Source organism: Lampetra fluviatilis, chromosome 69 (genome assembly GCF_964198595.1).
Source record: "Lampetra fluviatilis chromosome 69, kcLamFluv1.1, whole genome shotgun sequence".
Lineage (NCBI taxonomy): Eukaryota > Metazoa > Chordata > Hyperoartia > Petromyzontiformes > Petromyzontidae > Lampetra > Lampetra fluviatilis.
Genome location: NC_136343.1, coordinates 1,145,757 through 1,163,280, shown reverse-complemented (window position 1 = coordinate 1,163,280; position 17,524 = coordinate 1,145,757). Strand labels below are relative to the sequence as shown.

The 17,524-nt window shown below is 50.9% G+C and overlaps 1 protein-coding gene across 1 annotated transcript; it reads right to left on the bottom strand.

Annotated features, from left to right (window-relative positions):
* Positions 1-5,127: 5,127 nt before the first annotated feature.
* Positions 5,128-12,892, bottom strand: LOC144952661 (E3 ubiquitin/ISG15 ligase TRIM25-like). Its single transcript, XM_078883137.1, is given in 7 exon segments — positions 5,128-5,654; positions 5,657-5,791; positions 6,916-7,010; positions 7,443-7,465; positions 8,639-8,872; positions 10,139-10,234; positions 12,326-12,892. Coding segments are annotated over 7 exon segments (1,563 nt in total). The 3' UTR covers positions 5,128-5,241.
* Between the last annotated feature and the right edge of the window lie 4,632 nt (positions 12,893-17,524).

Sequence of the window (17,524 nt, the reverse complement as noted above, 5' to 3'; positions counted from 1 at the left end):
TGTTAATGAGGCCTCCTGCTGCGGCGGACCCGGGACGCGGGCCCAGCAGTCCTTGGCGTAGTGGCCCCTACGCCCGCAGCGGAAGCAGTCGACATCGTTGCGCCGAAGCGCAGGCCTTGCATCCCGACGGCCCCGTACCGGTGGCGTAGCGCGCGGCCCCGGTCCGCCGCGTCCCGACCATGGAGCAGAGGCGGCCGTCAGCTCCTGAGGGCCCCTCTCATCCGGCACGTAGACCGCCTTCGTAGGGTCCCAACCCAGAGCGCCACCCTCTGCGACGGGCCCCCCCATCCACGCCGCAACTTGCTTCCACCGACGGAGGTTAAACTGCGCATCCAGACACTTAGCTGCCGCCCGAGAAGAGAGCTTCTCATGCCCACACACAGGCATGGGGATCCCCAGATCCCGAGACAGCTCAAGCATTTTACCTAAGATGAGAGGCTCGAGCAGATCCGGTGGCGTCTCAGGATATGCCGCCATGGCCAGCTCCAGCATCGCACCCCTGAATGCCACGGGCGATTCCTCGGGTGCTCGTTGTCGTTGAGCAAACCGCCGATGCGCATCATCAGGTGGCTCGTAAGCGTCGGCCATTTCTTCAAAAACTCCACGTAAAGTCTTCTTCTTTTCGGCCGTTATGGAGCGGAAAAATCGAACTGATTCGTCATCCAGTAGAGTCGGCAACACTTCTAAGGCCTCAGCATCGGTCCATCTTGCAGAACGTACCGCCGCCAAGAATCTGCAGGCGAAAGCGCTCCAATCGCCCCCGATGGAGAATTCTTTAACTGTGGTAAGGTGGCGACTCCGACTCCTCTTCACGCCGTCCTCCAGCGATGGTTCCTCTGGTGGTAAATTCAAAATGGCGTCGGCCCGCGGCATGGCCAAGATGGCGGTTTGGCGCCGCGGAGCGCGCAAGATGGCGGCTTCGTGCCGCGTGGCTAATGGCGGCGGCTGGGCAGACAACGTGGCGGCCCGTGGACCACCTTCTGCTTCCTCCGTCGTCCTTGGCGTGACGAGATGACACAGTTGCGCCAGGACGTCCTTAAGTGCCTCCAGTTGCTCCGCCATCTGTTGCCATCGTGGATCAGTGTCCGATGATGTTGACGGGCCCGCTCCCGCGGCGACATCTTCAACTCCATACCCCGCGCTCGCTTCAGCAGGGCTCTCCTCCACCACCCCAGCAGAATCCATCGTTCGAGGGAGGTCTTCGTCGTCAGACGAAGAAGCCGATGCTGGCGCCGGAATAATTTTCTTTCTTACTTGCTTCGACATGCCGTTTCACTTCTGACACCAGTGTAATAAAAGACTTGACCACGATGTCTGGCTCAGTGTCCTTTATTTAGTTCGGTTACTGGTTCCCACACGGCTGTCCTTTATTTAGTTCCTTCCACACGGTGCCGACTTCGCTGTCTCTCTCGTCACCGCCAACAGCCCCGCTGCTGGTCTCCGTCGCTCCCGTAGCTCCCGTAGCAGCCCCGCTGCTGTTACTCTCACGCAGCCCCTCCGGCTGTACTCGCTGCAGCCCCCCTCTCTGGGTCACTCCCGTAGACTCTGACAGCCTCGTTGCTGTCTCTCTCCGTCGCTCCCGTAGCTCCTGGCAGCCTCACCGCTGCCTCTCTTACACAGCCTCCCTGGCTGTACTCGCTGCAGCTTCACTCCCTCCAGTAGCCCACTACTGTCTCCGGGGTTGGCCACCGCTGGCCGACGGTGCCACCCCTCCTGGTTCGCCCGCGTGGCCTCACCCTTTTCCAGTCTCAACCCAACTCCCCTCTCCTTCCGGTTTTACCGCTTAAGGACCCGAACCTTCCTCCCACGTCACATGACTCCACCTCCCCGTGACGTCACATCCGGAAGGTCGCATACGCCCGCATTACACCGGTACTGTGAGACTTACAAATCCAGACCTCTCCTCCTCCTGAACCGTTCACAATACCCTGTGGTAGTACCATAATCATCTCAAAAAAGCGATCACTTTCCAATGGCCATTTTGATCCTGGGAGTTACCCGGGTGGTGTCACACTGTACTCATTGTTTTAGCATGTCGCAAACTCCGATATGGCTTGTGCAACGGCCAGAGAGTGACAGCGGCGGGGGCCGGGCTGCAACATTTGTAGACAGTTTATTACATTTCAAAGTGCATGGGATTGGCACTCCAAAACATCATAAATGTACAGTAACGCCAACTGCATCCGTGGCAAACATGATACGCGGACACATGCCGCATATTATGCAACACATGCCCTTACCATCACCAGCATGCACAAAATCTCAATTACACAACGGAAGTAGACAGCAAGCCGTCCATGGAGACGTGATCAACGTCAATACATAATAATGGTAATAAGCCGGATAGTACCCATTGTACCCATCAAACAGTCAGCTCGGTTGCCCCATGGGGGTATTGACCCATGGGCGAAACTGTAAGGGGCGCTACGCAACTGGCCGTGGTCCCGGCAGGTGAAGCTGCCAGCTCAGTCCGCTAAGACTCACTGTATAGCGACCCCTGCCTACTCGTAAGGTAAAGTTGTTTGGGGACTCCACTAATCGCAGCACGCAGCACCCATTTTTTACATAAATATACGTAATATTAGCGTAACTACCATTCGCACACTTGCATACACATGACACTCACACAGCGCAGGGTCTGCGGCCACAGTGCACTGCACCACTGCGGCGCAGACCTTGCCAGACCTATGCTTTCGCTCTCTTCCGGGCGTTTTATTTATTTATTTTTTATCGAATCAAAGTGAGCTTTCGCTCTCTTCCGGCTGTTTTATTTTTATCGAATCAGAGTGAGCTGTCTGGGCGGGCCCGTAAATAAATAAATAAACGTCCAGACACGCACGCAGACGACCAAACCAGCGTAGTTGTTTAAGATTGGTTGCGTAACGCTGTGTGGGAGCTCACTTCAATTCAGTTCATTTATTAGGTATAGCCCTGCGAGCCATTCGGCTCTTGAATCGGGTGCAACCGCAACAAACAAAAACATGAACAAGAAACATCTGAAAGTGATTACGTGCAACAGAAAAATCCAGGAAAACACAGCAAAGTCTTCCAGATAAAGCACCGTATATCAATGCTGTGTGCAAGAATCCCAGTGGGATGCAAGTCAAACAATAACAACCATAGGACAATTTCGATTATCAGTCTAACTCTGTACTACAACAAACAAATATGGCTAAACCAGAACCTTTTCGAAATCACCAAAATAAAGCTACAAAAACAATGTTACAACAGTAATCATAAGAACTGTGATTCCAATTTAACAATAAACGATATACATAACATGTACGACCAAACTTTGCAACCATAGCTGGCTGCATGAGTCACTACATAACAGCAGGAGTATCAGTAGGAATATCAAACATTTTCAATGTATCTTTAAGATTAGCACACTATAATCAAAACACAAGATGTTACTTTTCAGCGGTCATCCGGAGCGATACATTTGATTTCAGGCCACTGAATAGCAGTGGCAGCTAGGGCTGTACAACTCCTCTAGAGCAGTTTTGAGTGAAGATCTCATCGGTAGTGATTCAAGTTGCAGTTAATTGGAAATAGCATTCCAGACCCTGGGGGCTTTAATAGCAAAGGCCCTTGCTCCAGTATTTGTACAGCAATAGGGAATATGAAGCTGGTAAATGAGCGAAGACCTTAGGTCAAATTTGTTCTTTGAAACAGAGAGGAGATCCAGCAGGTAGTCTGCAGATTTTTTGTCGTCATACGCATCATGAGATGCGGCGTCTTTTCATAGACAAGCAGTACATTGCACACCATTGGGTGGCAAAAACGTCGTCTTCCTCATGCCCACATTTCCCTCATGATGCATATTACGACCAACGAAGGTGGCGTCTCTCGCTCCGCACGAAGCTTCAGGTCTTCTCGGCCACAGTCATTCCCTTCCTTCTATATGCTTGCGAAACGTGGACCCCCCTAATAGAGCATCTTCGCCAATTGTAAATATTTAGGCTGGCCTGCCTACGATCCATCCTGGGCTTAACCAGGCTGGATTGTGTGAGGAGCTCACAAATCCTTGAAAGATCTGGGCAAAGTCCCATCGGTGAGCTCCTCCGGCAGGCAAGGCTGCGTTGGCTGGGCCATGTAGACCGCCTGCCAATCACCGCATGCCTAAACAGCTTTTGTTCGTCCGGATCGAGGGAGCTAAACGGGTGAGGCACGGGCTCGAGAAGAGATGGAGTGATGTGGTACAGGAGGACGTGGAGCTGAGTGGACTTGCCGATGACTGGAACCAGCGGTGTCAAGATCGGCCTCAGTGGAGGAGGCTCGTGAAGGACGCTGCTGGGCAGTTGGAGGCAGTCGTCCTCCAACAACAACGGAGGGCGGAGGAGCGACGCTCACAACAACGAGCAGAGCGCCGGGTGGCTAAAGCACAGCAAGTTGGCACAGTAGGGGGCACAGGTGGTGCATCAGCCAGTCGTCTCAGTCAGTCGACCCGTGGCATCTGGGTCTGCGCCGTGACCTCCTGCCAGCGGGCGTTCGACACTTCACGTGGCCTCAAGGTGCACATGGCCTGGCACAAGCGTCGTGCTGACGTCACAGCCACTTAGTGGCGAATGGCGGTTGTTGTTGTTGATAGTGATGATGATGGGATAATGATGATGTTGGTGATGGTGACGATGGTGCTGATGGTGAATCGCAGGGATGAGGAGGCGTGGTGACGTGAGCGCGCACCGCAGGCAAAGGATCGGCCACACGAACCTGCGATTGGTTCTGCACCGGCGACACCTCTCATGTCCGCCAACCTGAACCTCACCCTCCACCCTCACCCTACCCCTCCATGCTCACCTCTCCCTTCCCTCAATTTTCACCTCACCCTCCCCTCACCCTCACCATGTTTGTTTGTTGTAGGACAGAGTAAGACTGATGGCCTTAATCTAAGTTGTCTTCTGGTTGTTGTTGGTTGTTTGACTTGCATCCCACTGGGATTTTTGCACACAGCGTTGGTGTACGGTGATTTTGTTCTGCAATATTTTGCTGTCTTTTCTTGGATTTCTGTTTGCACTCAGTCACATATAGTCACTTTAAGATGTTTTTGTTCATTTTTTTGGTTTTTTGTTTGTTGCGGTTGCACCCGATTCAAGAGCCGAATGGCTCACAGAGCTATACCTAATAAATGAACTTGAACCTAACCACACCCTCCGTTCCACCTTCCCCTCAATCTCACTTCACCCTCTCCTCACCATCCACCCTCTCCACCGTTTTTTGGGTTTCTATCTCTCATCATCCTCAGGATGCACGACTCAGATCCACGATCTTAAATGGTTCATTACAACACCCCACCCACATCCCAGGGTAGAGAGGCTGCAAGAATCTCTGCCGAAACTCGTGGATCACCTCCATGGAGTCGGCGCAGTAAAACGCCAGGAGCCCCCCCTCCCAGTGCAGGTGAAGCCCGATTCTGCGGGGGGAGGGGGCCCCCCTCACCGACAGTTCAGTCTTCACTCCACCATGAACCACTGAGAAGTTGTCGTCATATTTCTCTAAACACCAGGACGCGTCGCTCCCTCCCAGCAGCTGTGCATCACCACCCCCTTTCCGTGGGATCGTCCCGTACGCGACTCCAACCTGACACAGCCGCGCGTCCCCCACGTCCACCTCCCAGTATTGGTGGCCCGACGAGAAGCTCTCACAGCACAGCCTTGTGACCAGCCATCAAACCGGTGTGGGTGATCGGGGCGACCCTGGGAGGCATCGGTCCACGTCATCGTCCTGAGATCCGAGGAGATCTGGAGGTAGTTATGAGCGGAGTTTGTGTCCAGGGTCGGTGAGCATCCGTCTGTGACAACAGCGATGACAATATCACTACAGAACACCGTCATCACCATCATCCACCATCACCACCATCAACATCACCATCACCACCATCGTCAACACTATGAACATCAACAACATCACTATCACAATAAGCAACATCATCACCATCACCACCACCATCATTACCATCACCACTATCCCCATCACCACCATCAACTACCATGACCACCAAAACAAATATCACTACTACCATCACCACCAATATTATCACCAATGTCATTATTATCACCACGACCATTACTCCCATCACCACGACCAACACCATCACCAATGCTATCACCATTTCCATCACTCACATCATTAACAGCATCATTAGCACCATCCTCATCACGACCACTATCACCATCATTCTGATCATTACCAGCATGAGGAACTCATTTGAGGTTGAAACTGCCTAGCAGAGGCCCAGGACTGGATAAGATATCACCTGCCACTGATGTTAGCCATGGCGTGTAATCAAACCTAGGTAACTGGGTTCGTAGTGCAGTGTGCTAACCACTATGCCACCACTCCCCCCACGCACAAATGCACAGACACATTCACAGCCACACACTCCATCTCAACATCCCAATTACCCCTGACTCGTAATGCTGATTATTTACACAAGAACGCCACACTTAGACTCGTTGCTGTATTCAGTAGGGTCCTTGAATGGGCTGTGAACAAAGACAAAGATCCCCTGTGTAGCCTCAACAGACCATTGGGGAAAGTGCTGTTAGCGAGTGTATATGAAGACCAGCATGGCACACGAGGAAGTGGGTAGCCAGCACCACGCCCGACCACCTTTGTCTCCCTAGTAGCGATTTTGTTCAAACACCGCATCAAGTTCCCTGATGTAAACAAAGATAAATATTCCCCGTATTGCCTTAACAGACTGTCGGGGCAAATCAGCACCTTTGAAAGCTGGCACAGCACATGAGGGGCTTGGCGGCCAGCACTACGATGGCCACCTTTGTCTCCCTAGTGGTGATATTTACACACAAAACTAGGTAAGCATTTGAGGCTGAGTCGACCTCGTACACGCACACAGTGATCATTTATCGTGAAGATGGCCCCATCACCCATGTTTCACACTGAATAACTCACACAGGTATTTGGCCACAGTTCCCTCGGTGCCTTTAAGCGAGGCAATGTCCTCTTGGCTGGAAGCTGAGGGTGGATCTGTTGTAAACCTCCCTGTCCTGTGAAAGCAGAACAGACGTGGCCACTGTTTCACATACAGCATCGTCACTCAGGATCATCACAGCTCCATCATATCGAGACTCATCACACATAACATCATCACACAGCTTCACCACACGCACCACCCACCACACACAGCACCATCACACACCATCACCACACAAAACATCACCACACAAACCATGACCACACACAGCATCCCCACACACAGCATAACCACACAGCACACAGCATCATCACCACACAGCATCACCACGCAGCATTACTATTACCACACATAGCATCATCACATACAACACCATCACACAGCATCATCACACGCAGCATCACCACACAGCATCCCCACACACAACCAGTGGTCTCACTGCCCGCACTCCACACTCAGTCCCATGTTGTCGTGTGTCGAGTCGTGATTGATAGCCGTCTTTTACCTGCGCGTCTCCTCCAGGTGCCCCTATGGGAGAGATATAGATGCGTTACTGTGACTCTACCTCCAATCACTCGTGATCAGTGGAGTTCCCACTGCAACACCATGGAATATAAACCCCAAAGTCTTGGCTTATGACCCTATGATCACCAACACTGACTTACGGGAAAAATATTTCAGAGTGAGACCGGTTGATAGTTAACGATAAACTACAATTTATTTTCCAGGAAAGGCCCACGGAGCTGTATAGCTCTTTTTCAGAAGCGACCTGGCCACACATGATAGCTCAACGAAGTGGTTCATCTCGTGGAAATTTAACGCAGCCCAATACTCTGAACGCACGTTTCAAATGTGGAAAGAAAAACTGGAGGATCCAGAGAAAAATCCATACGACCATGGAGGGAGAAATGTAAACTCCAAATATATAGGGACGTCAGGGTTGGGTATACCAGGCTAGGTAGTTAACATCTCGCCACCCCCCTGAGGACCAACATTCATTTGCAGGGCAAATATTTCAGAGTGAGACCGGTTGATATTGATCTGTGTTGAGAGTAACGTAGGACTAGAAGTTTCTGGAGTTACCAATGCACATGGTGCAGATCTTGTAGAAGTGATGTTCCAGACACAATAATATCATTAATAAGTGTATGAGACTGTATTTATTTGAGCATCACTAATACGAACAATGAAGTTAGCGCATCCAAGTGGAGGTATACAAAGTAACAAGCTGAGATGAAATCTGGTCGTGAGCAGGCGCTGGTGGATTGTTGCATCGCGGCACCATGAGATGTGGCAACGGCTTGGGGAGGCCTCCCTCAATAAGTGGATAGATTATTCATAATATAGGTCGCGAAAGCTTATGTGTTAAATGGATAAATTATGGCTAATGACAATCATGAATACCGTGTGCATTGTTGTTGTATGGTTGATTTAAAAGTGAAATTCCATTAACATTTAGTTTTTATTCACAATGAAATCAATTAAATGGGAATATGTTAAAGGACGGGAGAGATAATTAATTCAACTGAGAAAATATGAGCTGGGCTTCCACATGGCAGCTACTGGAGCTGCGATGCGAGTCCATGAGTGGAGCTGTGTTCTCAAGCCCAGTGGATGCAAACTATCATTCAGGAGCCTCCCTCTGCTGCTCCTGGTGAGAGGGCTCTGTGCCAATAGCGACACCGGAGACTCATTCCTCACCTGCAGGAACGCGAGCGAGTCCCTCTCCTGCGCTAGGGCCTGCAGGCGAGTGGCTGCTGCTTGGAGCTCGCTGATCTCGCGCTGGTAGTGAGCGATCTTTTTCTCGATCTGGGACTGCAGCTCGCGCCCTTTCTGCTCCGCTTGCTCTAAAGCCGCCTTCTCCTCCGCATCCAACGCTGCTCTCGCGCGGGTGAATCTGACCGAGATTGAGGCCTTTTCATCTGTCATGGATCCCTGCAAAGAGAAACAAATGCCACCTCTGGTCTTTTGTGAAATGGCATTCAGGTCGGTGTGACCCGAGTGCAACTGTGAAGGTGTCCAGACAGTGATACGAGTTTGCAGCACTGAGGCCTCCTTCTTCCTCTGCCTCTGATAACGCCACTTTGCATTTTCACTCCAACACAATTCGCCATAACTGGCGGGGGCTGTGAGGCAATGAAATCATCAAATACCATCATGAGTACATTTAGCATCCATGCCATTATCATTGTGTAATGCGGGCGTAAACGACCTTCCGGATGTGACGTCACGGGGGGAGGAGTTACGTCACGTGGGGGAGAGGGTTCAAGTCTTAAAGGGGAGAAACCGGAAGAGACGGGGGAGTTGTTGGAGACTGGGATAGAGTAAGGCCACGCAGGGCGGAGGTTGGAGGGGTGGCGAGATCGCCACACACACGGAGTAAGGATCGGCACCGTCGGCCAGCGGTGACCGACCCCGGAGAAGCGGGGAGCAGCGGTGAGGCTGCAGTGAGGGCAGCCGGGGATCTGCACGAGGATATCAGCAGCGGGACTGCTACGGAACAGAGAGAGGCTACGGGAGCGACGGCAGCCTAGGGCTGCCAAGCAGAGAGTCACTGGAGGAGAGCCGTGTGGGAAAAGTATACGAACCCGAATAAAGGACACCAAGACGGACACAGTGGTCGAGTCCTTTATTACAATTGTGCAAGGTTATCAGGACGATGCTTTGTTTACCTTTGCATGAAGCGAAAGGAAATCTGTAAAGAGCCTCAATGAAATGGGAAGTTAGGCCAATTCCTCCTTAAATTAATATTTTGAATGTGAGAGAAAACCACATGTATGGCTGAAGAGAGGGGATCATGAAACCACTTGCTTTACTGCCAACTGGCTCCCCAAAGCTTGAGTGATGTCAGTAAGATGGTGTACACCAGTCTGTGTGTGATCCACCAACTCTGCCTCCAGAGTATTGTATAAGAGGTACGTACCACCTCATCTGACCAATATAGTTAACAGTCGTTGATGTGGTAAGTTGTATGGAGATATGGGAATGTGGAATTTCCACCACTGCTTCAGTTTCTCAGTGGAGATGAGAACCATCTCTTTGCTCGTCATGATTATTAAGGCGCATTGACCGCTTTGTCTTTAGTCTCACGATGTGTTTAGAGCCAATGGAAGTCCGCGTGAATGAATGGAGTTCTCCTCCATCACAAACCCTACTCAGAGTGGAGTCACGGGGTCACAGAGTCCGGCCCAGACGTGGTACCTGCACGTCCCTGCGAGCGGCCTCCATCTGCCTCACGGACTCCTCCGCCTTCCTCCTCTTCTCCTGCCCCACCCGCGTCTCCTCTCCCACTTGTTTCTGTGAGAGACGTCACCAGGGGAGACTCCACTCACTCTCTAAGCATCCCCTCTCACCCCAACTCCACGCGAACCCCTCCAGAGTGACGGGGGTAGTAACCCCGGTGCAGCGATGGAGGCTGGGGGAGCAAGGGCTGCAGGGAACTGATTTCACGAGCTCAAAAGTGTGCAGGGTTTCCTAAGTAGTGGACAGAGCTACCTAAGTAGTGGGTGGGTCTACCTAAGTAGTGGGTGGGGCTACCTGAGTAGTGGGTGGAGCTACCTGATTAGTGGGTGGAGCTACCTAAGTAGTGGGTGGGGCTACCTGAGTAGTGGGTGGAGCTACCTGAGCAATGGGCGGAGCTACCTAGGTAGTGGGTGGGGCTACCTGAGTAGTGGGTGGGGCTACCTGAGTAATGAGCTGGGTTATCAGAGTGGTGGGCGGGGCTACCCGAGTGGTGGGTGGGGCTACATGAGTCGTGGACGGGGCTGTCCGAGTCGTGGGCGGGGCTGAGGAGTGGGTGGACAAGGCACCGGAATGGTGAGATGTTATCTGCATTGCCTGCCATACAGGAGGTCATGGGTTCGAACCGGACCCTGATGCCTGTGTAGTGTAGTAGAACGACACTACTGTATTGGCTCCGTATGGGAGCTGTATGCAGGTGTCACGGGGGTCGTGTCGGGCCGTGAACCCAACAGGACACGTGACCGGATAAAGGGGGGCCAGGGGCCCCAGGGGAGTCACGTGGTTGGGGTTCGGGCCTTCCCGAAGGATCGGGAAGGCGAGCGTGGCCTGGGGCGGAGCCGGCCACGCCGGAGTGGTTATAAGCGGGGTGTGGACGGAGAGCTAGGCTGTTCTGTGCTGTTCTGCTGCTGGGTCATCTCTGGGATGAAGCTCTCTGGTCTCCGCTAGTGGACCAGGCAGCGTGTTGGGCTGTCCTGGTCCAGTGATGTAGTATCCCCATGTGTTGGGTAAGTTAGGAAAGGTGACTACCACCTTAAGTCGTTGTTTTAAGTGTTAATTGTTATGTTACCTAATAAATAGAATTGCCTCCAAAGTTCCAGTGTGCGCCTGAATTGAACCCACTACAACTGTATACAGTCGACCCTTCCACCTTGTGGGGGTTAGGGGCAAAGGCCCCCCCCGTGATCTAAAAAAACGCTTAAAATGTTTTGGTCCCCTTGGCGAGCGAAGCGGCACAAAAAGATAAAGAAACGCGAGATACAAAGATCACTGCGAGGTCACTTGCGAGATATCAAGTGAGAGGCTGCCGTAAACACGCTTGGTGTCCTCCAAACCAGCGCATAGAACTGCAGTTCTTTTCGCAAACTAACTTTTAAAAAAATGTAACTTTAAAAAAAATTGTGTATATTTATGGTATATACTACTATAATGAGCCAAGAATGTCTGTGTGTTTCGCGCGTGACCTAACTCCAAATGAGACCAACCCCCTCATTAATATTCATGAACAGGTGGGGTCCTCCACATGGACTCCACCCGCCTCATTAATAATCATGAGCTGGTGACGTCACTCCACATGCCGCACCCCTCCCCAATAACCATTAGCGGGTTACGTCGCTTCACATGGGGCAACCCACCTCCCTCATTAATAATCATGAGCTGAACAATTTGCTATTGAATATTTCAGATTTACTGCAATATACACCTGTCCTTGGACGGACAAACAAGCTAGCTAAAATATAAAATACATTAATATTATACAGTACTGTACATATAATTTATGCATTTATGAGTTACTAAACTTTTTGCGTGTCATCTGCTGGCCTTCGCGTATCGACTGCGCCTTTCGCAAAACTCCCAAAAAATGCTCATTTAATTTCTTATGCTGATCCCGCGATAAATCGAAACCGCGATGTGGAAAGTCGCGATGCAGAAGGGTCGACTGTACTATGAATCTACCCTTCAAACACTCGTTTGAAAAATAAATTGACGGGCATGAAAAATATTAAATACACTTCAAAATGAGTCTGAGCCACTCGCTGTGGTTTCGTCATAATTAGATTTTGCGGTTGAGAGCCAATGACAGAGTTCATCAGCTGATGCTGCGATATCGTGGGTACAACTTGGTGACCATGCGAACCTCCTCCTCACCTTTCGTTTGTCGTGCTCCACCTTCAGAGTGACGAGCTCGTGGCCTCGATGATCCACAGTGACGGTGCAGTCCCTGCAGACGAGGCGTCCGTCATTAACGCAGTAGAAGCAGTATTCGTCTCTGTGCTCTGCGCACCGTCGATTCTCCAGCTTCACACCAGGCGACACCAGGACGTGGTCACTAAACTTTGCCAGCTTTTGGTGGGGCGCGACGTGGGTCATACAGAACGATGTCTCACACTTGAGGCAAGTCTTCACTGCGGGCTTCCTGCAATGATCGCAGCAAACAGCAGAAGCAGCAGAATCGGCAGCCATGGGCTCAGCCACTCGCAGCTGCTCGATGAGGTTGGTGAGCGTCACGTTCTTGCTCAGCTTGGGCCTCCGAGGGAAACTCACTCGGCACTGTGGGCAGGAGAAGGACTCGGCCGCATCCCAGGCTTCTTCCACGCACTTGAGGCAGAACGAGTGGCCGCAGCTGAGCGTGCAGGGCCAGCGGAAGGTGTCCAGGCAGATGGGGCAGGTCAACTCCCCTGGAGCCTCGCTACCACTGGGAGCCGCACTCGCCATGCCCTGTGGTTCCACTCAGAGACGAGCACTGGCTGTAGCTCAGGCAGTCGCTGGCTGTAGCTCAGAAAGTCGCGGGCTGGAGCTCAGGCAGTCTCTGGCTGTAACTTTAGACAGTTGATGACTGCAGCTCAGGCAGTCTCTGGCTGTAGCTCAGGCAGTCGCTGGCTGTAGCTTCAGATAGTATCTGGCTGTAGCTCAGGCAGTCACTGTCTGTAGATCAGACAGTCTCTGGCTGTAGCTCAGGCAGTCTCTGTCTGTAACTCAGGCAGTATCTGACTAACTCTGGCAGTCGCTGGCTGTAGCTCAGGCAGTCTCTGACTAACTCAGTCAGTCTCTGGCTGTATCTCGGGCAGTCTCTGACTAACTCAGGCAATCTCTGTAGCTCAGGCAGTCGCTGTCTGTTTCTCAGGCTGTCGCTGGCTGCGTCTGAGACGCTAAACGAGGAACAAGCCACGTAAATGGGCAACAAGGAAGCAGGAAGTCTTTCAGTTTGAGTTGCGTATTACGAGGCGCGCCCTGGAATGTGTTGACGTGTGAGCGAGTACAGACGTCTCTGCTCCAGGGGTGGCTTAAAAAAGAAGACTCGGATCACCTCGTCTCAAATACTCATCCTCACCTCTACTCACCCTCACCTCTACTCACCCCATCGTAACTCACCTCACCTCAACTCACCTCATCTCACCTCAACTCACCTCACCTCAACTCACCTAAATTCACTTCAACTCACCTCATCTCAACTGAACTGGCAGGAGAACTTTGCTAGTAAACTCGTTGCTCCCTGCCGCTCTACTCCACGAGATTGTTGTTGTTTCCAGAATCAAAATCAAAGGGTTTTATTCGCCATGAAAGTTCGCACAGACAAGGAATTAACTTTGGCAGGAAGGTGCATACATTCAACATATAGGAATCTTAAATCTTAAATAAGTGGTGTACAAGTCGAACTATACTAAAGGTACAACGTCTAACTAATACTAAGGGGATAAAGTATGTAAACATGTAGAATAAAATAAGATTTTTAAATAGCTATACTATAAAATATAAAAATACAAATAGGGTAACATAGTGCAAATATGGCAAGGTGTCATTATGCAGATAAAGTGTTAAAGTCAGTGTGAGCCCTTGGCCTTGTTGAAGAGGCCAGCAGTGGATGGGAAGAAACTGTTTTTGTGGCGTGAGGTTTTCGTCCTGATGGACCGCAGCCTTCTGCCGGAGGGGAGTAGCTGGAACAGAGAGTGTCCAGGGTGGGAGGAGTCGGCCACAATCTTCCTCGCTCGCCTCAGGGTCCTCGAGGTGTGCAGGTCCTCGAGGGTAGGCAGATTGCAGCCAATCACCTTCTCAGCAGTGTGGATGATACGCTGCAGTCTGCTCTTGTCATTGTCAGTGGCAGCAGCCTACCAGATGGTGATGGAGAAGGTGAGGATGGACTCAATGATGGCTGCGTAGAAGTGCACCATCATTGTCTTTGGCAGGTCGAATTTCTTCAGCTGCCGTAGGAAATACATCCTCTGTTGTGCTCTCTTTATGAGGGAGCTGATGTTCAGTTCCCACTTAAGGTCCTGGGAGAGGATAGTGCCCAGGAAGCGGAAGGACTCCACAGTGTTGACTGGGGAGTCGTACAGGGTGATGGGGGTGAGTGGGGCTGTATTTTTCCTGAAGTCCACAACCATCTCCACTGTCTTAAGAGCATTATGCTCTAAGTTGTTCTGGCTACACCAGGTCACCAGGTTGTCAGCTTCCCACCTATAGTCAGACTCATCCCCACCAGAGATTAGCCCAATGAGGGTGGTGTCGTCCGCAAATTTCAAGAGTTTGACGGACGGATGACTGGAGGTGCAGCTGTCGGTGTACAGGGAGAAGAGCAGAGGGGAAAGGACGCAGCCCTGAGGAGATCCGGTGCTGATGGACCGGGAGTCAGAGACTTGTGTTCCCAGCTTAACGCACTTCTTCCTGTCAGACAGGAAGTCTGTGATCCACCTGCAGGTGGAGTCGGGCACGTTCAGCTGGGAGAGCTTATCCTGAAGCAGGGCAGGGATGATGGTGTTGAAAGCAGAGCTGAAGTCCATAAACAGGATCCTGGCATAGGATGCTGGGGAGTCCAGGTGCTGTAGGGTGAAGTGGAGGGCCATGTTAACTGCGTCGTCCACAGACCTGTTGGCTCTGTAGGCAAACTGCAGGGGGTCCAGGAGAGGGTCTGTGATAGCTTTGAGATGTGCCAGCACCAGGCGCTCAAAAGACTTCATTACCACAGAGGTTAGGGCGACGGGTCTATAATCATTAAGTTGTTGGCCTTAGCTTTTTGGGTACAGGGATGATAGTGGAGGACTTGAGACAGGCTGGTACATGGCATGTCTCCAGTGAGGTGTTGAAGATGTTGGTGAACACTGGAGACAGCTGGTCAGCGCAGTGCTTGAGAGTCGCTGGAGAGACAGAGTGTGGCCCAGCTGCTTTGCGGGGGTTCTGCCTCTTGAAAAGTCTGTTAACCTCTCCCTCCTGAATTGAGAGAGTCATCTCTGTAGTGGGGGGGGGGGGGGGGAGAGGGGATGCCTCTTGGGTGGGAAGGGGTAGTTCAGGACAGTCCAATTGTCTTTCAAATCTGCAGTAGAACTCGTTCAGGTCGTTGGCCAGGCGGGAGTTGTTAGTGGTGTGGGGGGCTCTGGGCTTGGTAGCGGCGTTCAAAATCCAGTAAATCCTTGTGGAAGCGCTCGCCTTGATCCTCCGAGTACACTCCCATGTTCTCCTTGAATTTATCAAGATGGGCATAAAGGATATGGGCTTTGAGGGACATCCTACAGCCCATTGTGCCGTAGTTCTTCACCAGCCTCAACCAGCTCCACATAGTTTTTGACCTTGTGTTTGCCCAGAAAGACAAAAAATCAGTGCGACAAAGCTGTTCCAAGCCGCTTCCTCCTTGCTAGTGAGCTTCTTGGGGGATTCATTGCACTCCAGGATATTCTTTATCTGTGATCCGATGAAGACACCGGCTTTGACCTTTGCCTCAGACAGCTTAGTGAAGAAGTCTTGAAGGTACTTGAAGGCTGCCGACTCTTTATCTCCAACTCTGACAAATTGTTTCATAAGGCCCAATTTGATGTGCAGCATTGGCATCAACACCTTCCGGGGGTCCACCAATGGCTCCCACTTGACGTTGTTCCTCCCCACAGAGAACTCGTTCCGCTGTGGCCAGTCCCGCCTGTGGTAGTGCGCCTTGGTTGTCCCTGCTGTCCCAAAGGCAAATATAGCAGGGAAACTTGGTAAAACCTCCTTGGAGACCCATCAGGAATGCCATCATTTTGAAGTCTCCGATGACCTCCCAGCCGTACTCATCAGACTGCAAGTCGTCCAGCAAGGTATTGATGCTGTTGTAATCCTCTTTGAGGTGCACCGAGTGAGCCAGGGGAAGAGACGTGTACTTGTTACCATTAGGGAGCAGCACAGCTTTGAGGCTCCTGGATGAGCTGTCAATGAAGAGGCGCCAGTCATTCTGGTTACAGGCGATTCTGATTGCCACGAACAGACTGGTCACATTGTGGCAGAAGAAGAGCCCATCTTGACGGGTGAAGAAGCTGCAAAAAGGTTGGTGATGCTTCCTCTGAACTGCGACTTGCACACTTTCATCCAACAAGTTCCACTGCTTGAGCCTAGACGTCATAAGCTCGGCATTGGACTTGGTGAGACCAAGATCTCTGATCAAGTCATTGAGGTCTTTTTGGTTGGGGTAGTATGGTTTCTCTCCTCAGCTCCACCTCTGAAATTGTCATCTGGATCTACATCTTCCTTGCTCTCTGATTTGCTGCTCTCTTCTAAAGACGGCTGCTCTCTCTCTGGAGTGGGTACGGGGAGCTCATGGCAGTGTAGCACCGGGGTGATGGATGAAGGAAGGTCCTGATACGTGATAGCAGGTGCATTATTGCCAGTCCGACGTTTGGAAGGGTCCACCTTGCAAAAGTAGCAGTTGCTTGAGTGGTCACTGGGTTCCCGCCAAATTATTGGGATAGCGAACTTCATGGCTCTCTCTTCCCCTCTGTACCATCCTTCAAAAATAAATTTCACCCATGAATAATGTGTAAGAGAGTCTGACATTTTTCATGTTTATTTTTTTCAATGACATTGAAAATTGTAAAACATTTTAAAATTAAAAACTTTAACAATTTAAAAAATTGGAACAAATTTTATAATATAAAATTCTCAGCAACAATTGTACATCTTACCTTCCAGATTTTTTTACATTGCTTGAAGGTGAAATTAGGTGCCCAGGGTTTGTCTTGATCCCCGACAGGCATGCCAAAATATGCCTTGTAGGTCTCACACATTTTAGCAGATCCTTCCACAGAGTACTTTTTCGCTCGTCTTGATAAATTGCCGCGGACATAGCAAAATGTGTCTGCCGGATGCTTGCAGCCTCTTGATGCCATCTCAGAAAAATGCAGATATGTATCCACTTAGGCAGCTGGAACTAAACTGAACTTGTGGGCTTAAGGCCCCTGTATTTATACTACTATTTATATTACTGGAAAGTTATATAATGTTCTAGAAGTTTCTCCTAATTTACTCAGCACTTAATCTATCTTGAAAATAGGTAAATTCCAAAATATTACTGTCCTGGTCACAAAAGGTTGTGGGGAATAGCCAATT